General features: G+C 40.1%; 1 protein-coding gene across 1 annotated transcript in view; it reads left to right on the top strand.

Moving 5' to 3' along the window:
* The first annotated feature begins 470 nt into the window (after positions 1 to 470).
* The window catches only part of SLC30A10 (solute carrier family 30 member 10), a 42,879-nt gene continuing 22,142 nt past the window's right edge, over positions 471 to 21,207 (top strand). Inside the window, exon 1 of the mRNA XM_037737707.1 lies at positions 471 to 921. Coding sequence (XP_037593635.1) covers positions 471 to 921 — 451 coding nt within the window. The remainder of the gene's footprint in view (positions 922 to 21,207) is intronic.

Below are 21,207 nucleotides of genomic sequence, written 5' to 3'. Positions count from 1 at the left end.
TAGAATATTCCCGTTTTACACAGTCAATGACATTCAGATCTGCACACCAGGCGGACAAGATGTAAATGACTTGCTTCACCTGAGCTGTTGCTGCACATGTAGGGCATGGAAGCTGGAAAGGCCATAGCCACTGACGAGCTTCTACATGATTCAAGGACACAGAAGCTCTTGACTTCTGCAATTAAACACACACACGCACACAAACAAAAAAGTCTCTCAAGTCCATGTCTGAAGCCAGTGTCTTGTATTTCCATAAATCCTAGCTCACGTGACATCTCTTGCTTAATTGCCCTTTAAACTGTTTTATGGCTTTATAGCAACCTATAAAAGGTGATTTCCAAATATGACAAGCGCCAGAGGGCTGAAGGGAAGAGTTACCCAGGAGCTGTAATCACAGAATCTACAGCTGCTCCCCTAGCAGCTCAGCCTTCCCAAGAAAGGGAGAGGAACTGCCCAGACACCAAGCCGCCATGGGGCGATACTCCGGAAGAAGCTTCCGTTTAATCCTCATGTGCGTCGTTAGCATCCTCCTGTTTGTGATGGAACTGGTGATCGCCTACGTGGGCAACTCCCTCTCCTTGGCCTCCGACGCTTTTGCCGTCCTTTCCCACTTTGTGTCCATGGTCATAGGTTTCTTCGGTGTAAGGGTCAGCAACATAAAACAGCACAAGAAGAGCACTTACGGCTTTCTGCGGGCGGACGTTGTGGGAGCATTTGGGAACACCATTTTTGCCGTGGCACTGATGTTCAGCATCCTGGTTGAAGCTATCAAAAGGTACATTGATCCCCAGAAGACAGAGCAGCCACTACTGGTTCTCAGTGCTGGAATTGTCGGTCTGTTCTTCAATGTTCTTAACTATGTCATCTTCTTGGACTGCTGTTACTGCACAGCACCCAAGCCCCAGGGAGACATGGAAGCAGGTAAATAGCTTCTCGGAGGGCGGCAGTAAATTTGATGGGAGTCCTGGTGGGTGTTGTCTGAGGCGGCCTTTGATGGTGCTATCCAGAGGGGCCCGATTCTTTGGGGTCAGCCTCTTGTTCCCATGATTTTATAATCGAACTTTCTCAGAAGACTTGCCTTTAGTTTGAGGTTCCTTGTGAGTAGGGTAGCAGCAGGTTGCTGCAATGCTGGGAGGACTTCTTGAATTTGTACTCACAGGGAATGAAAAGGTATCTTTAGGCAGGCAGAGAGGAAGTAAAGGCACTAACCGTAGCCACAGAGAGAGCAATTGGAAAGATGATGGACGTGGCAGTCTCCTTTAAGTGATTCACTGTTGTTTACCCAGATGTGACATGGCTATGTTTGAATTTAAAATTAGTATTTTAATGTCCCCATAAAATATGTTAAAAAATACTGGACTACATAAGCAACTTACAAAGAGCACAGTATATATTTGAGGAATGGTATGTAAAATGGAGAGAGAAAGAAGTAAAGAAGATAGTCCGGTAAACGTGGCTATTTTTTGAAAGGAAATATTTGCGCTTATTTATTGCACACATCGGTTCCGTTTGAGAAACAGGACTACAATTCACATGTGAATCTTCAGGAGAGACTTAAGTCTGAGTACCCAAACTTATTAGATTATCTGTCAAAAGAATGGAATTAAATCTTGGAAGAGAACAATAAATCTAAAAGATGCTTCTTTTTTAGATAGAATCATGTTTCTTTAATTTATTGCCATAAGATGAGTTTGTAAGTATATATGTATCAAAAGGTTCTTACGGAAGAGAACTTTTCAGTGCTTCTTTTATAAAAGAAGTTGTAGAGCATGAATAGATTCAATAGCACAGGGCAATAGTCAAATTACTTCACCTAGCTTGTTTCCCTACCTGTAATATTCAGTCAAAAAGGACTAAGAGAAACGTTAAGTAATTTATTAGTATTTAATAGGCACCTGATAAATAGTTTATTTTCTAAATCACAATGCAAGCATTTAAATTACATGATAATCCAGTATCATTTAATTCTAATAGCTCACGAATTTTTAAAAATTTCAAATATTTTTCTTTATTTGATGCTAAGGAGCTTTATCTCAGGAGTTGGGCCATTATAAACTGAGTCTGGGGGCCTCAGAGGCTAGGTTGCATTTTTCATTTGATTCCCTATCCTTGCTGCCATTATAAATTATGTCAGTTGGAGCCAGTCCTTTATTCTACCTCCGTCTCGATTTTCCTACCGGTAGAACATACGTTATGAGAGTATCTGTAGGATGTACTAAATATAAAAATAAATTAGAAACTAGAGTCTGGATTTTTATTTGAGTTAATGAATCACTGAATTTGGGCCTCATCTTTTGTAAAGGAAAATTCATTGTTAACTTGAGACCGTATGGTGTGGCTACATCAATCATCATGTGAAAATTACTACTCGAGCTTCCAGATCATGAAATTCACATATTTGATATAAGATAAATATACACTTTTTTATTATTAGGTATAAATTTAAGGCAAGAGAGATGATTTCACGTGTTCAGTGTTGACATTACCGTTATATTTTTGATTGTCACACTACAGTTCTAATTTTGCCTTTATTCTTGACATGTGATATTTATCTGCATATAACAAAAGCAGTTTAGGCAAAAGTTCTGACCAATATGAAACCTGGTATACACCAATAATTCTATTTTTATCAAATTGAATTATTATTGGATAGGTCTTAGTTAAGCTTTTGTTTGGGAAGTGATGTTCTCCAATGTGTATCATCATGCTGGGATAACAAGAGGCTCAAGACAAATATTTCACTCTAACCATGTGGGTTTATTTTTTTCTTTTCTTTGTCTTCTTTTTTTTTCTTTTCATTATTGATTTCTGACTTTATTACACTTAAACTAGAGACTGTAGACCATATGTACTGAATTTTCAGTGTGTGAGTGTTATCCTGTAGTGAGCTTTAATGATTTCTCTTTGCATTAATGTGGAGAACTAATCTGGGCTCTCTATCCCTGGAGATATGGTTTTATATTGTGNTTTTTTTTTTACCTTTTATTTTTAGTAGAGACAGGGTTTCGCCATGTTGGCCAGGCTGGTCTTGAACTCTTGAGCTCAAGTAATCCATCCACTTAGCCTCCTAGAGCACTGGGATTATAGGTGTGTGCCACAGTGTCCGGCCCAGCCATATGGGTTTCTATTGGCCTAATTCTAGGGTATCTATCTTCTTTTGAAGTATTTGATGCTATAGAGTGATGTACGTTAAATAAGTGATAGGTACAATACACATGTGACTCATACTTTAATATTCATGTTCTATGTTGCCATTATTATTTTGGCAGCTTTTGGTGTTGTTAAATTCTTCTATTAGAAATTTTAGGCTGGGTGCAGTGACTCATGCCTGTAATCCCAGACTTGAGGAGGCTAAGGTGGGAGGATCACTTGAGCCCAGAAGTTTCAGGCTGTGGTGAGCTATGATCAAACCTGGGTGACAGAATGAGACCATGTCTCTAAAAAAGAAGAAACAAAAAAAAAGAAAAGAAAATTTAGTGTTTAAATTTGCCAAATTCCTTTAGGATAGCTGTTTAGCTTGTTAGCATTTATGTCTCACGTTACGTATTTATCACCTTTTCTGAACCATACATTTTTATATTCTTCTAAATTAGTTTAAAGAGTAAATATTGCACCAGATGACCCTCATAAATTGACATTAACCCAATATGAATTGGCTCACATTTTAAGAACAAATATGATTAATCCATCCATATTTATAAAAGGAGTTATAAACTATGAGAGGGAAAGACTGTTGACTTCAAAAGATTCAACCTAAACTTAGGATGAAGAATTTCTGTAAGTCTAGAACCCTAGCTTATAGCACATGGAAGTTCCTATAAATAACTGCCGGTACCTCCCGGCTTCAGGATCAGAATCCAGTGATGTATCGCTTCTTTTGTGGAATCTCTAACTGGAGTTTTTGCTTAACAAGTCTTCAGTCTCCCCCTGGTTCTGTGGATCTTTTACTTGTTCTGTTATCTGCTGTAGAAATAGAATTTATTATAGTTGATGTTTGAGATCACACGAAAGTAAAAAAATAATCAAGACCACTAACTTTAAATTAAATATAATAGAACAAACTGTATGTATAGGTAAGACTTTAAACATCCCTGGGATTCATGAAAAAAATTATACTGGAGGATCAGACATACAGAACCAGAAAAGTTTTAAAACCTGGGAGAAAAGAATGTCTGGAAGATTTAGCTGAGATGAGGAAATCTGAAAGTCTTAGATTCAGATCCCACCCTGACTCTAAAAGGTGGGAGGAAGTTCAGGTGATGGTAGAGCCAGTATTTTTGGCTAAAGTGAGGGGAAAAGTGAAAAAGGTAAAAAATACAAACATTAAGTAAAAGACAAACAAAATAGGATGAAAGTCCACAATGTCGACGGCTCTGTGTGTGCATATGCTTCGGGGAGGGGAGGAGGGGAAAGGTTGAAGGGGTGAAAACAGCATGTAGATCCAGATGGCAGGAGATACTTGTCACCAGCCAGTTTCTTTCTCTAGGCTTAGGGGTTCGATTTGTTAAATTTACATTTTTTTTCCCAGTCCTTGTTTATTTTATTTGGTTTTCCTTGATTTTCTTTTTATCTTTCATGTTTAAGTCTTATTTTTAGTCATTTTTTCAGACCTGAGTGTTCTTTAGAATCAAGCTACTAAGACCCTCCATGCCCTTGCCTTGTACTGGGATGAATAACTTTGCTGTACAGTGGCCCTTATTTTAAGCTAAAGGTAATCTTGTACAGCTCGCTTTTCTAGTATGATGGCTTCTGCTCTATTTTGCATTTTTTTCTGTCTAAGATAGATCAGGCCTGCCATTTATACCATTTACAAATGATACAGTTATAGCAAAAATATCTGTTAATTATTTTAAAGTTTTTTTTTTAAAAAAACAAAATGCCTTTCCTTTGAATTTAAGTTTTGTTTTGCTTTTATGAGATGGAGTCTCACTCTGTTGCCCAGGCTGGAGTACAGTGGTATGATCTCAGCCCACTGCAACCTCTACCTCCTGGGTTCAAGCAATTCTCATGACTTTGCCTCCCAAGTAGCTGGGATCACAGGTGTGCGCCACCATGCCCTGCTAATTTTTGTATTGTTAGTAGAGATGGGCTTTCACCATGTTAGTCAGGTTGGTCTTGAACTCCTGGCCTCAAGGGATCCACCCGCCTCAGGCTCCCAAAGTGCTGGGATTACAGGAGTGAGCCACCGTGCCTGGCCAAGTTTTGTTTTGATTCCAAATTGTGCTTGTTTTCTCTTTCCCTCTTTTTCTCGTAGCCACTCTTCTGGCATTATGTTTACCTAGCCAACTCGCTAGAGGCAGTGACAGCACAGTAACCAGCAAAGTATATTTTTGCAGAAGGTTTTAACACACTGATTAGTTGCTCATGCAAACATCTAGTTAAGACTGTATTACAGCCTGATGAGGGCTTTTCACATGGACAGTCCTGTAGACACTGAAACAAGTTGGGTTTCCTTTTGGTGTGAAGAAAATTTTATCCAGTGACAAGAAGAGTAGGCAAGGCCAATAATTTTAGGAAAGGCAAAGGGGAATTTGCTGCCTCTCTGCCAGTAGCAAATACTATGGAGTAAATAAAATTTGAGAAGCTGCAAAATTGAAAGCTGCTTTTCAAACTGGAAAAGGGAAGGTTTTCTAGGCATAGGTTACCTGAGTTCCCTTTCTAGATCAGAGGCAGAATGGTAATGATTGGGAATTTGTGATAATTGTTAAATAATTTAAAGAAACGTGATGCTTAATTCCCACAAGCTGTTACTTTGCAGTTTGTCAATATCTGACAGTAACCATTGTTTTCCAAGCACCATCACTGCTGTTGATCAATTAACTTCCACATGAGGATTCCATGATAAGTATGCACACACCACAGTCACAACATCTGACCCATAGCAGAGGCCTAATAAATTCCCTCACAGCTCTTTTGCTACGTTCCTGACATCTTGCCTAACCTCTCACTCCCCTTATTGCCCAATGAAGGAGTTATGGGCAGTGAATAAGAAAGACTAAAGGAAGATTGAAAAATAGGTGCTATTTCACATTTGTGGAACCAAATTCAACTGGAGGAAAAAAAGAAGCTAATGAGACAATCTCTTTGTTCTTAGTAAATTTTTTTCCAATGTGCAGAGGCTGCTATGACTGATATCAGGTAAATTTTAATGAAAAATGAGTTTATATTGACATCTTTGCATTGTTAGGCTTTGTCAGAGTATAGAGAGAATAATTACAGCATCGTATCACATACATTTGAAGAACTGTATGTTTTACAAAATAATTAGCTAGAGAGAATACTTGCTATTTATTTCTGTTGTTTAGACAAGGAAACAGGGTCAGAGACAAATCCACAATCATACAGCTAGTTAATGGTAGGGTACAAAGAAATTAAAACTTTAAGGCCAGGCCCTTAATTAAAGACTTTACTCTACTTGGCTCTCCTCAGAGAGGAAAACAGTTATGGACGGTGAAAAGTTATTTGGCAATAATCACAAAAGGGTGTATCAAAACGTGCAAATGAACATACCATAAATTGAATCCTAATTCCAGTAGCTGAGTGACCTGCAAAAAGTTACTGAAACTTTCTAAACCTCAGTTTCTTCATCTGTAAAGTGGGTCATATCTATCTCATAGATCCGATGTTGCAAGAATGAAATTATATTATTTGTGTAAAGTCTCGACATAGTACTTGGAATACACTGAACATTCAATAAATGGTAACATCGGTGGTGGTTGTGGTGGTGACTAGTAGTGATTGTCCAAGGGCAGAAGGAACGAGGAACAAATGAAATATTCGTGAGACCCCTCGGCAGACAAGTCCTTTGCTCTATTTCACATCCACAAACTGGCAGCCCACCTTATCCTTGCCAGGACTCTTATAATTGTTCATCGTATATATGGTTGCAGCAGATCCATCACTATTTCTACAAACCATACAAAATATGTGTCGTTTTGATGATGGGCTAGTGGCATCAGGATGACCCAGAAGGAGCATAGACCAGTAACAAAAATATATGTTCTAGCTGGGACAGTGCTCATGGCTGTAATCCCAGCACTTTGGGAGGCCAAGGTAGGAGGATAGCTTGGACCTAGGAGACTGAGGTTACAATGAGCTATGATAGCATGACATTATACTCCAGCCTGGGTGACAGACCAAGTCCCTGTTTCTAAAAGTAAATAACTACGCAATAAATTTAAAAAAAAAAAGAAAGAAAAATACATATTCTGGAATGTCTTCCCTTATTCACTGTTTCTGACACTGGAAAAGATACTTAACCACTTTTTTTTTCTTTTGCTGCTACACAAATTAACATACTTAACCACTTTGAGCCTCGTCTTAGGTATCATTACACCTATTTTAAAGAATCACACTGCAACCAGGTGCAGTGGCTCACACCTGTAATCTCAGCACTTTGGGAGGCCAAGGTGGGTAGATCGCTTGAGCCCAGGAATTTGACACCAGCCTGGGCAACATAGCGAGACCTCGTCTCTACAAAAATTAGAAAAATTAGCCAGGTTTGGTGGTGTGCGCCTGTAGTTCCAGCTACTTGGGAGGCTGAAGTGGGAGGATCACCTGAGCCTGAGGACAGATGCAGCCTCTTATCAAGGCTGGTGTAAGCCATGATAAGAATTTCTCTGTTTTTCTTTTGATAAATAACAATACCTTCATGATGTGTTATTTTTATTTCTTTATTTTTGAAATGGAGGTGTGCTCTTGTCACCTAGGCTGGAGTGCAATGGCACTAATCTCAGCTCACTGCAACCTCTGCCTCCTGAGTTCAAGCCATTCTCCTGCCTCAGTCTCGTGAGTAGCTGGAATTACAGGCACCTGCCACCAGGCTTGGCTAATTTTTGGGTTTTTTAGTAGAGACGGGTTTTTACCATGTTAGCCAGGCTGGTCTCGAACTCCTGACCTCAGGTGATCTACCTTGGCCTTCCAAAGTATGAGGATTGCAGGTGTGAGCCACCGCACCCAGCCTAGGTGTTACTTTTACGAAGGCTCTTGTAAATGTTAGCTTCCCCATCTTTCAGTGCTCAAGATGACATTTTGTAGCAGGGTGTTACTTGTACTTTTAAAACTATATATTTTAAACTGCTTTAGTGGTAATACAATGTCAATATGTAGCTCATTAAAATAATGCAAATGTGGCTCATATGCTAGATTAATTTCCAAGTTACAGAAGAAGAAACTGAGGCAGCAACCATTTTATGGCTAACCCGAAGTTGACGTTAGAACTGGACCTCTCTTCTGCCAACAGATGCTTTGCCTCTTGGACACTGTCCTGCAGTCCTGTCTAGTGAGTAATGATACTCCCCATTTTCTCTGCTGAGAAGCTTAATTTTCCAGGAAGGTAGGGTCAAAGTAAACTTATGATTTTGGTTTTCTTCTTGGCCAGCTGTTTACAAGATGTAGACAGTATATTTGTAATTTTTTTTCTTTCTTATTCTTTTGATAGAGATGATAGTCACAGTGGCTTTTTAAAAACATTGTGTACAACTCACTCTGATGATTATAACATACACCAGATTTTCATCTTTTTTAAATGAGAGGCAATAATATGTAGAGATTCCTCATCCTTAGAACGTCTTCCATAGTCCATATCTTGATATTTATTATCTACATCTGAGAAGGTGTCTTGAGAGAATTTTGAGGAAGTAATTTTTTTTTTGAGACAGGGTCTTACTCTGTCACCTAGGCCAGAGTGCAGTGGCGTGACCACAGCTCATTGCAGCCTCAACCTCCCAGGCTCAACCAATCCTCCCATCTCAGCCTCCTAAGTAGCTGGGACCACAGGTACCTGCCAACCATGCCCAGCAAATTTTTTTCATATTTTGTAGAGATGGGGGTCTTACCATATTGCCCAGGCTGATCTCAAACTCCTGCCTCAAGCAATCCTTCCACCTTGGCCTCCCAAAATCCTGGGATCACAGGCATGAGCCACTGTACCCTAAGGATGTAGTTTTTGATAAAGTATACCTATGCTCTTGTTCTTCATCTGCCATGATAGCTTTAAAAATGTGTCAGCTTAATAGGAAATAAAATAAAGATAATCCTTAAATCAGGTCAATGGGAGGCAGGGGCTGGCTCCTTAAAAAGGAACAGCAGAGAAGTCAGGTTGAAGGGGCAACTGGCTGAATGGGCCATCTATTTTCTGTAGAATTCTTTACCTGAAGAAACTGCTTTAAGTTTGCCTCTCCTGAAGGAGAGGAAAGAGGAGAACTAGCAATTAGCTCCACACATGCTGATTGGAGCCAACATTATTGGGACTTTTGGGGACCAATAAACAACTTCATTCATAAGTCTGGAGCTAACTGAGAAATAAGGAATAGAAGATAGATTGCAATGAAAATAGTAGCTCAGTGTTTGTCTTGTAAAAGCTGTTTTGGAGAATGTAGCTTGGGTGTCACAATTGGCTTCTTAATACTTATCTGAGAAGTAAACTGACCTATCCTCTTATAGGCAGAGCACAATAACTGGAAGAGCAGGGGTAAGCCCAGGAACAGAGTGAATGTTCATTCTCAGTGAGCAGGCAGTTGGAGGGAGGAAGCCCAGGAAGGGTGGAGCCAGGCTTAATCCATTTCTTCAACCTAACCTGCCAGTGAGAGAAGACCCTTCCACCCTCGGAGTGACTACTTACATGGAGGTTGAAATCACAAGAAAAGAGGAATGGCTGTCTCCCTCAACACTCTCCAGATTTATGTTCCTTTCACTCCTGGCTCCCCTGGAAGGACTAGATGAACAGTTTATCATGACTGTACTGCTGCGTTTCCATAAAGCTTGTGTTCCCAATACCAACCATTGCTTCAATAACTGAAATGGGTTAGAAGAGTATGTATACTAGTTAAATTAACTCCGAGGCCCCCAAATGTTCAATATTGCTGATTGGAAATTATATGGTGACATAAAGTGACAGCATCAAGATACTCTAACAATACAATGCAGCAATATAAAAATGTCCCAAATTTTAACAATATGAAGCCCCTCCTAATATCAAATTATAACAGAAAATTAAATTCCAAAATTAAATATCTTTGAACTGGTTATTAAGCTAAAGGCAAGACTAAAGGCAAGTAAAACCATAAAACCCGCAGTCTTCCTCTTCTGGGCACAGCCTGAGTATGGTTTCATGCCTGGTGGAGTTGGAGTTCCTTCAGCAGTTTTAGTCTAGGCTGTTTTCTACTAGAATGGATGCCATTCCTTCAGGGCATCCAAAGTTACATAAGTTTAGCACCAAGACTTTCATGTTCTTCACCTTTTAAATTACCAAAATCATCATTACAAAGGTATCCCTCATGGTACCCTTTAGGAGTCATAGGTACCCTTCCTACCTTCACTCCCTATATCTATGCCCTGGAAACAAATAGTCTGTTTTCCATCTTTATAATATTTTTATTTCAAGAATGTTAAATAAATGGAATCAAACATATGTGACCTTTGAAATTGGCTTTTTTCTTTCAGCATAATGCACTTAAGATTCATTTAACTTGCTGCATGTATTAGTAGTTGTTTTTATTGCTAAGAAGGATTCCATGGTATGGATTGTAGTTAGATATGTGTTTTAGCCACTCTGCCAATTTTCTGTCTTTTAACTGGTGTGTTTAGAACATTTACATTTAATGAAATTATTGAAGGTTGGGGCTTAAGACAGCTATTTTACTTTTCATTGTCTGTTGCTACTACTTTTCATTTCTCTATTTTGTTTCCTGGCTTCCGTGAAATTATTTGAAATTTCGTTTTGATTTCCCCGTAGCACTTTTGAGTATGTCTTCTTAGAGTTCTGTTAGTAGTTGCTCTAGTATTAGATTGCACTTACATACTTATCACTGGGTAATGCTGTCAATACTTTTCTTGTTTGAATGAAATGCAGAAATCTTACTCCCTTTGTCTTTTCCCATTTGTAGTTGTTATAGTTACACAGGTCCCTGGGGCTTATTTTTTTTCTATTTTTTCTCTGTTGTTCAGCTAGAATACTTTCTTTCCTCTGTTTTCCCCATTTCTGCTACTGAGCCCATCCGTTTAGCTTTTTACATTTTTTTTTATTTTGCATTCACTGCTAAGAGTCCCACTGAGTTTTTATTTCAGTTATTGTAGTTTTCATTTTTAAAGTTTCTGTTTCATTCTTCCTTTTGTCTTCTATTTCTTTGTCGAGACTTTCTGTGTTTTTGTTTCAAATGTATTTGTAATTGCTTGTTGAAGCATTTGTATGATGTCTACTTTAATATCCCTTATTAGCAAATTTGTAACATTGTGCTACCTCAATGCCAGTGTCTTTTTTCACACTCAGATTAAAATTTTCTTGGCTTTGCTACGATGAAAGATTTTCTGTTGAATCCTGGACATTTTGGGTATTATGAGGCTGTGGATCTTATTAAATTTTCTGTCTAAGCAAGTCTTCTATGACACTGTGCAGGTGGAAGGGGTGCTGTTTGTTATTTTAAGATGAGAATGGAAGTCCAGGTTTCCCACTTGGCCTTTGTTGACACCCTGAGATGGGAGGGTGCTTCACTACTGCTGAGCAGGTGCGGGAGATCAGGGTCCCCATTTTGACTTCACTGATAGCATCCTGACTAGAAGGAGCAGGGGCACCTTCTATTGAGTTTTTAATTTCAACAAATCTACTTTTCATTTATGATGACTTATTCTTTACTCATACTTTTCAGACCTTCCTTTATTCCTTTCTATTAAACATACTTAGTTTATATTATGTATCTGGTATTCTCAACATTTGCAATGTTTGCATGTCTGATTCTGCTATTTATTATTTTTGTTGCTTCTTTCAAGGTGGTTTATTTTCTCCCATTTTGTGTGTTTCATGATTTTTTTTTTTTTTTTTTTTTAGGAAGGTTTTTTTTTTTTTTTTTTTTTTTTTTTTTTTTTTTTTTTTTTTTTTTTTGAGAGGGAGTCTTGCTCAGTCACCTAGGCTAGAATGCAGTAGCACAGTCTCAGCTCATTGAAACCACCACCTCCCGGGTTCAAGTGATTCTTGTGCTGCAGCCTCCCCAGTAGCTGGGATTACAGGCCTGTGCCACCACACCTGGAAAATTTTTGTGTTTTCAGTAGAGAAGGGGTTTCATCATGTTGGGCAGGCTGATCTTGAACTCCTGACCTCAAGTGACCAGCCCTCCTTGGCCTCCCAGAGTGTTGGGATTACAGGCGTTAGCCTCCGTGCCCAGCCATTTCATGATTTTTGATTGTGAATTAATGTTCAACAAAGCTTCCTCTAAGGGAATTATTTCAATAATAAATTATTGGTACATTTTTCCAAGAAAATTTACATTTGCTTCTGTCATGTGCCTAAGGGTGTTACCAACTTGGAAATACTTAAAAATTATTTGCCTGAGTTACTATTATTACATATGTAGCATGAATTTAGACTGCATTACCACATGAAGACCACATTATAGTTTCAACTTCCCAGGGGAGGTAGTTTTCCCTATGTCCACATCCACGGCTAAAAGGTTCAAGTTTCCTTGCTGTCTCCTTTGGGGCAGTGGGTTTTTTTTGTTTATTTGATTGTTCATTTTGCTTTGGTTCAACCTTAGACCAAGGAATCAAGCTTTCTGAGGGGATCTCTAGTTCAACTGTCCATCTCAGTTTTGTCTCTTATACCATCCATGATCATGTGGCTGTCAAAACTCAGGGCTAGGGCATTCGTCTTTATTGGACAGATGTCCTTAAGTCAGATTCTGACTTCAACTTACCTTTCTGGATTTTGACTTTTACTTCATTTTGTGGCCTCTGAGTACATTTTTTATTTTCTGCCACACTTTCTGAAGATTTCAAAAAGTCTGAAGCCTTATCCCAGAGCTAGAACACTTACAGGAAAATTTAGATTCCCCAAATTTAGCACTTACTATAAACCAGGACATCTTTACTGCTTTTCATGACCACAGCAGAGACTCAGAAAAGAAAGAAGTCTTCTTGGTTTTTGCCACTCTAAGATACCAGCCAATATGTGGCAGACCTGGCCATGGCCAGCACTTGGGTACCAAGTTCCATTGGCAGAGCTTTCACAACAGGAGGCTGATTATGGCACCAAGTTTTCCTACCTGGTAAACTCATGGTATCTTTTCCCAGTGAGTGACATTGAAAACATTCTTTCCTGCTTACAGAGTTTAGATATGTGCAGCAATGACATCCTGGGCTTCAGATTTTATTTGTGGTATGTTTTCAATCAGCATGTGAAAGAGATGAGAGAGGAAAAGGAGGAGAAAGAGAAAGGAAGAGAAAGGGAGAAAGGAAGGAAGGAAAGGAGGGAGGGAGGAAAAGAAAGGAGGAAGGGAAGAAGGGGAAGAGGGGAGGGAAGGAAGGGAAGAAGGAAAGAAGGGAGGAAGAAAGGAAGGTCCTTAATTCCATTTCCACCTGGAGCCCCTGCGTGGGGCTCTGTCTACACTCAGGCTCCGTCTATACTCGCTCTGTGACTGCCTGTAGCTTCAGGACTGCTTAGACCTGTGAATCCTGCTTCCTAATCCTGCTGCTCTCTCATGCTCACATTTGTTTCCATCTGAAGTTCAGCCTTAGCAAACCCCTGAGCTGAAGCTGTTTTGAAGGCTTAAAGTTTGCTTTTTGTTACTGCTTTATGCTCCTCCAAACATTACTTTCCACAGCTTTTGAAGGTTGCAAGCATATCATTCAACTGAATCTCTCATTCTAAAGTTTGGAATGTGCTTCTCGTGTTTTCTTTCCTTCTGTGTTCCCCTTCTCCTCTCAGGAAGGCTCAGCTGGGTTGTTAATGGTTTCATCAAGTTCTTAAACTGGTCTCTTTCCTTCTCTACCGCAGGTAGGCTGGCGTTTTCGTTGGACTTTCTTCCTTTTACTTTGTCATGGTTTTCTGGGTCAGATATTTATTATTCAAACAGATTTTTTTTTCCCAATCTCAGTGAGAGAAATGAAGTCAGTGTTTCATAGGTCTGCCAAAGGCAACTGTTGTCCAAACAAACCTGATCAACCCTCACCTCTCTGAGTTGGATAGTCTCACTTGAAAGGCATTTTCCAATTAAACAAAAAATCGCCCCCTGGCCTGGACTCAAACTATTATTGTTCTATCTAGATCTCATTCAGTATGTCTTGCCTTCCTGTGCCTGTCCGGGGAATTCTACCTCATTCTGTTTTTTAGTATGTTCACTCAGGACGTGCGAAACCCTACCCCACAATAACTGTTTTGCTTTGAAGCTTATCTAATAATACCTTAAATATTCCATGCCAATATCAATTGTCTTCTCTTCTTTAATAGTTCCAAATTTTATGGACCCTTTGTACGGCTTCCCAATCTTCACACGTGATTCTCTCTTCCAGTTACTGTGTAACAAACCATTGCAAATGTACTGGACTAAAATAACAATTATTTTATGAACCCAAGGGTTCAGCGGGCTAGAATTGGAACGCACACAGTGGGAAGAGGCTGTTTGCTTCCACTATGTTCTGAGGGCTCCGCTGGGAAGACTCAGAGGCTAGGGGTGACCTGATGGCCGAAGGCTGCAGTCACTTGAAGGCTTATTTACTCATACGTCTGGCATCTGGGCTGGAAGGTTTGAATGTATAGGACTGCTGGGCGGACAGCCTACACACGACTGCTGCCTGTGTCTTGGCTTCCTCGCACTAGAGTGGTCTTAGGACACTGGCTGTGGTGGCTCAGGGTTTCAAGCATGAGTGCCCCCTCAAACAAGGCAGAAGCTCCGTTGCCTTTCTGATTCAACCTTAGAGTCTATGGATTGCAAGTAAGGGACAAGATGGAAGGAGTGTCAAGCCCCTAGAGTTGGCCTTTGAATGGAAGGTGTATCAAGATCACCCTGAAGAAGAACATGTGGACTTGGAGAACATGGAGTAGACATATGATTATGGCCATCTTTAGAAAAAACAATCTGCCCGGTTTGTCCCTTGGCTACAATTCTCATCACTTCCGCATGCAAAGACTCTCCCCACCTCCCCAAGATCTTTAAAATCTCAGTCCACATGAGCCATGATATGAAAAGACTGTTGATGAGCCTCAAATCAATTTAAATATCGAACTGTGACTAAGAGTCTTTCAGAATTGTAGGTACAGAATAGAATGTAAGTGTTTTAGATACTAATGAGGAGGCCGTCAGAAAGATTCATTGAATGAACTTAAATCATCATCTCCAAAAGAAGTTTTAAAGAACTCATGGGCTAGTGATGTCAAAGTTCTATTGGAAATAAAACTTTCATAAATTTCTTTAATAAAAGGAAGACATAGAATTATTTGTAGATGATATAATTGCTAACTAGAAAATACCAGAAAATCTATGAAACAATTACAAGAGGTAATAAAGGAATTTAGCGAAGTCAGAGTATACGATCAATTACATTCTTCCATGCTAGCAGCAAATAATGGGAAAACAAAAGGAAGATAACAATCTCCCGCACTTTTTTTTTTTGGAGGCAGGGCCTCACTCTTCTGCCCGGACTGGAGTGCAGTGACGTGATCATGGCTCACTGTAACCTTGAACTCCTGGGCTTAAGTCATCCTCCCTTCTCAGTCTCCCAAAGTGTCAGAATTACAAGCAGGAGCCACTGTGCCCAGCCCTCATACCCTTTTGATAATATACATTTGTACAATATTTTAAAATGCCATTTTGGTGGCAGCTGTGAGCACTTTTAAGTGCTTATACCCTTTTACTTAGTACATCTAGGAACCTATACTCCAAAAAATGAGCGATGATGTATGTGCAAGAATGTTTAGCAGTATTTACATAAACAGTCACAATAATGATGACAGCAATGACAAGGCACACTCTATAAAAAAGAAGACTAAATACACATCAGTGGATATGGGGGCTTCTTTTTTTTTTTTTTTTTTTNTTTTTTTAGACAGAGTCTTATTCTGTCATCTAGGCTGGAGCACAGTGGTGCAATATTTCTACCATGAAATAGCATAAGCAGATAAAAAGAATGGGGGTATTCATATGAGAACCTCTCAGAATATTGGTATTTTAAATGATCTCCAGAGGATTAACATTTGAGATGTTTTATACACATGGTGGAAGCTGCTGCAATTGTCTAAGTCAGCAGTCCCCAGCCTTTTTGGCACCAGGGACTAGTTTCATGGAAGACAGGGACCGAGGGTGAGGGATGGCTTTGGGATGATTCAAGTGCATTATATTTATTGTGCACTTTATTTCTATTATCATTATGTTGTAATACATAATGAAATAATTATACAACTCACCAAAATGTAGGATCAGTGGAAGCCCTGAGCTTGTTTTCCTGCAACTAGACAGACCCGTCTGGTGATGAGAGACAATGACAGATCATCAGGCATTAGATTCCTAGATCCCTGGGACGCACAGTTCACATCAGGGTTTCCATTCCTATGAGAATTGAATGCTGTCCCTGATCTGACTGGAGACAGAGCTCAGGTGGTAATGTGAGCAATGGGGAGTGGCTGTAAATACAGATGAAGCTTCACTTGCTCGCCTGTCACTCATGTCCTGCCGTGTGATCTGGTTCCTAACAGGTCATGGAGTGGTCTGTGGCCTGGGGATTGGGGACCTCTGGTCTAAGTGACATGGTTAGAGCACAGTCAGTATTCAAAGCCAAGTAGACTTGTCTCTGAAATTCGTGACATCATTTCACTCTTCCCAGCTGAAAGACTTGAGAAAGTTATTGGCTTCTTCAAACCTCAGGTGTCTCCAGTTAAAATAAAGGTGCATCACCCTTACATTTTTCCTTGTCCTGACGATAACATCAGAAAAGATACATGAGCACGTCTGACATCATCCATGCAGGCCAGAGCTCCATTTGGTCAGGTTGCTTCTTTGAAAATGTGACGCATCATCCACAGGGCTGGACTATGTGAGCTGTGAATACTTGTTCATAATGTTTACATAATTTCCCCTGTAGAAAAGCATTTGATATGTTCTGAGTTCGTCACTTACATCATTTAAAAAAGTGTAGCCATCTACATGATTCTAACTATATAATATTCTGGAAAAGTCAAAACTGGAGGCAGTGGAAAGATCAGTATTTTCCAGGGATACGGGGAGACAGAGGGATGAATAGACTGAGTGCAGAGGATTAAAGGGCAGCGAAAGTACTCTGTAGGATATTTAATGGTAGATACACATTATTACACATTTGTCAAAATCCATAGGCTATATGTACAACACCCAGAGTAAACCCTAATGCAAACGCTGGACTTTGGGTGATAATGAAATGTCAATGTTGCTTCATTGATTGTAACAAATGCCCCACTCTGGTGATAGCTGGGGAGGCTGTGTTTGGGGTGAGGAGGGGCATATGGGAACTCTGTGTTTTCCACTCAAGTTTGCTGTAAACCTAAAACTGCCTTAAACAATAAAGTATCAAAAAGGAAAAAAGAATGTTTCCATAACTGGAAACACAAATGCCTCCAAGAGGTCAGGCAGTTAACAAGAAAGAGCAAAAGCAGGTCAAGTTTCAGAAACGTTTTTCAAATGCATGGTCCTCTCCATCTTTCATGCTTCCCCTTTTGATAGAGGCGAGACTACAAGAGCTCTTGGCTCTCTGATTTCATGTCTCGCCTGCCCTTGCTTATTCAGTTCTGGCCATCACAGATGCTTTTCTACTCCATGAAACACTCCTTCAATGTCTCTGCCTTAGAGACGTTGCTCTTGTGGGTCTTGCTGCCTGGAATACTCTTCCCAGCTGCTGTCTTTCAGGTTTCAGCTCAACTTTCACCTCTTTGGAGAAGCGTTTCATGACCATCCCATCTAAGGCGGTAGCTCCATAGCCACTCTGCAGTACAAAACAGCTTGAAAGCTGCTGGTGTAGGTGATTTATTTTCAAAATAACCTTTATCACTCCCTAATATCTTCCTCCCTGATATCTTCCTCTCTCCCTCCTTCCTTCTTTCCTCCTTCCTTCCCTCCCTGTTTCCCTTCTTTCCTTCCTTCCTCCCTCTTTCTTTCATTTATTTATTCACTTTTTCTTTTATTTCCTGTTATTCACTCTAGCAGGTAAGACCCACAAGAACAGGATCCTCCCTGTCATGTTCCCTGCAATTTCCTTCTCTTGAACCAGTGGCTTGAGTACGGCGAATATTCAGTTAAGACACGCTGACTGACCAAGTGGCTCTCACTCCCCTGCTTGATCCTTCAGAGGCTTGCTGTTCCCTTAAGATAAAGTTCCAGCTCCTTTGCTTGGCTTTGGAGACTCCCAGTAATTCCTTCCTTGCTTACCTGAAGCTTCATCTCCTTCCACTTTACCACCTCAAATTCCTCTCCAGTCCTGGTGAGTCTGTGATGTTCTCCTTCGTACCACTCTCTCTGCCTCCGGGACTGGGCTCCTGCCATTCTCTCCTCCAGGAGCACTCCCCACCCACTCACTGCTCTGTGCCAACTCCTCCCACGCCTTAGGTCTCCCATGCCACTTCTTCAGGGGAGCCTTCCCTGACACCCAGCCCTAGGTAGGTGTTCCGTCTTCCTCTCTGTGTCCTGCCAGGCCCCCTCCTCTCCTCCTCATACCTCACACCATAAGGAAGTCAGGTGTTAGAGTCTACCTGGGAGGGACAGACCATGTCAGTCACACTCATTGCCTTATCCCCAATGGTGCCTAGTGCATACCTGATACCTATGCAGAGAATGAATAATTGAACGAATGACTCTGAGACTGTTTCTGACACCAGCCTTCCCATCTTCACTCTGCTCTGATCGTCAGGGATCTAGGGCCCACCCTCTACCCCAACCAACACCCCAACTGCTCTGCCTTCTCTAGGATGAAGCCCCTGCCCTTGTGGTCTAAGACACCTGTTACAGCCCCAGCCATCACATTCACATTCCAGGCTGCAGGATGGAGAAGATGCAAAGGAGGGCATGCTTCCTCCATTTAGAGAAATTTCTGAAAGCACCACATGATGTTTCCATTTAAAGCTCTAGCCCCAAACTTAGTCACATGGCCACAGCTAGCTGCAAGAGCAGATAGAAACTACAGTCTTTATTATTATTATTATTACTATTATTATTACTATACTTTAGGGTCTTGGGTGCATGTAAGAATCCTGCAGGTTTGTTATATAGGTATACACATGCCATGGTTGTTCACTGCATCCATCCCCCCATCATCTACATTAGGTATTTCTCCTAATGCTAACCTTCTCTAATCCCCTCACCCCCTGCTATCTCACCCCTAACCCCACATCCCCCAACAGACTCCAGTGTGTGATGTTCCCCTCCCTGTGTCCATGTGTTCTCATTGTCCAGCACCCACTTATGAGTGAGAACATGAGGTGTTTGGTTTTCTGTTCTTGTGTCAGTTTGCTAAGAATGATGGTTTCCAGATTCATCTGTGTCCCTGCAAAGGACATGAACTCATCCTTTTTTATGGCTGCATAGTATCCCATGGTGTATATGTGCCACATTTTCTTTATCCAGTCTATCATTGATGGGCATGTGGGTTGGTTTCAAGTCTTAAGTATTGTAAACAGTGCTGCAATAAACATATGTTTGCATGTATCTTTATGATAGAATGATTTATAATCCTTTGGGTATATACCCAGTAATGGGATTGCTGGGTCAAATGGTATTTCTATTTCTAGATCCTTGAGGAATCCCAACACTATCTTCCACAATGGTTGAACTAATTTACACTCCCACCAACAGTGTAAAAGCATTCCTATTTCTCCACATCCTCTCCAGCGTCTGTTGTCTCCTGATTTTTTAATGATCGTTATTCTAACTGGTATGAGATGGTATGTCAATATGGTTTTGATTTGCATTTCTCTAAAGACCAGTGATGATGAGCTTTTTTTCATATGTTTGTTGGCTGCATAAATGTCTTCTTTTGAAAAGTGTTTGTTTCTATCCTTTACCCACTTTTTGATGGCGTTGTTTTTTTTTCTTGTAAATGTGTGTAAGTTATTTGTAGATTCTGGATATTAGCCCTTTGTCAGATAGGTAGATTGCAAAAAATTTTTCCCATTCTGTTGGTTACCAGATCACTCTAATGATAGTTTCTTTTGTTGTGCAGAAGCTCTTTATTCTCTTTGTAGCAATTGTGAATGGGCATTCACTCATGAGTTGGCTCTCTGTTTGTCTGTTATTGGTGTATAGGAATGCTTGTGATTTTTGCACATTGATTTTGTATCCTGAGACTTTGCTGAAGTTGCTTATCAGCTTAAGGAGATTTTGGTCTGAGACAATGGGGTCTTCCAAATATATAATCATGTCATCTGCAAATAGAGACAATTTGACTTCCTCTTTTCCTAAATGAATACCCTTTATTTCTTTTTCTTGCCTGATTGCCCTGGCCAGAACTCCCAATTACTAGGTTGAATAGAAGTGGTAAGAGAGGGCATCCTTGTCTAGTGCCAGTTTTCAGAGGGAATGCTTCCAGTTTTTGCCCATTCAGTATGATATTGGCTATAGGTTTATCATACATAGCTCTTATTCTTTTGAGATAAGTGCCATCGATACCTAGTTTATTGAGCGTTTTTAGCATGAAGGGGTGTTGAATTTTGTTGAACAACTTCTCTGCATCTATTGAGATGATCATGTGGATTTTGTCTTTGGTTCTGTTTATGTGATGGATTGCGTTTATAGATTTACATATGTTGAACCAGCCTTGCTTCCCAGGGATGAAGCCGACTTGATTGTGATGGATAAGCTTTTTGATATGCTGCTGGATTTGGTTTGCCAGCATTTTATTGAAGATTTTTGCATCAATGTTCATCATGGATATTGGCCTGAAATCTTCGTTTTCAGTTGTGTCTCTGCCAGGTTTCGGTATGAGGATGATGTTGGTCTCATAAAATGAGTTAGGGAGCATTCTCTGTTTTTGTATTGTTTGGAATCGTTTCAGAAGGAATGGTACCAGCTCTTCTTTGTACCTTTGGTAGAATTCGGCTGTGAACCCATCTGGTCCTGGACTTTTTTTGGTTGGTAGGCCATTAATTGCTGCCTCAATTTCAGACCTTGTTATTGGTCAATTCAGGGTTTCAACTTCTTCCTGGTTTAGTCTGGGGAGGGTGTAAGTGTCTAGGAATTTTTCTATTTCTTCTAGATTTACTGGTTTATTTGCATAGAGGTATTTGTAGTAATCTCTGATGGTAGTTTGTATTTCTGTGGGATTGGTGGTGATATCCCCTTTATCATTTTTTATTGCATCTATTTGATTCTTCTCTCTTTTCTTTTTTATTAGCTGGCTATCGGTCTATCTATTTTGTTGATCTTTTCAAAAAACCAGCTCCTGGATTTATTAATTTTTTGAAGGTTTTTTTTTTTTTTTTTG

The sequence above is a fragment of the Cebus imitator genome, unplaced genomic scaffold (assembly GCF_001604975.1).
Source record: "Cebus imitator isolate Cc_AM_T3 unplaced genomic scaffold, Cebus_imitator-1.0 Scaffold42, whole genome shotgun sequence".
In the NCBI taxonomy this organism is placed as follows: domain Eukaryota; kingdom Metazoa; phylum Chordata; class Mammalia; order Primates; family Cebidae; genus Cebus; species Cebus imitator.
This window is presented reverse-complemented; position numbering and strand designations above follow the sequence as displayed.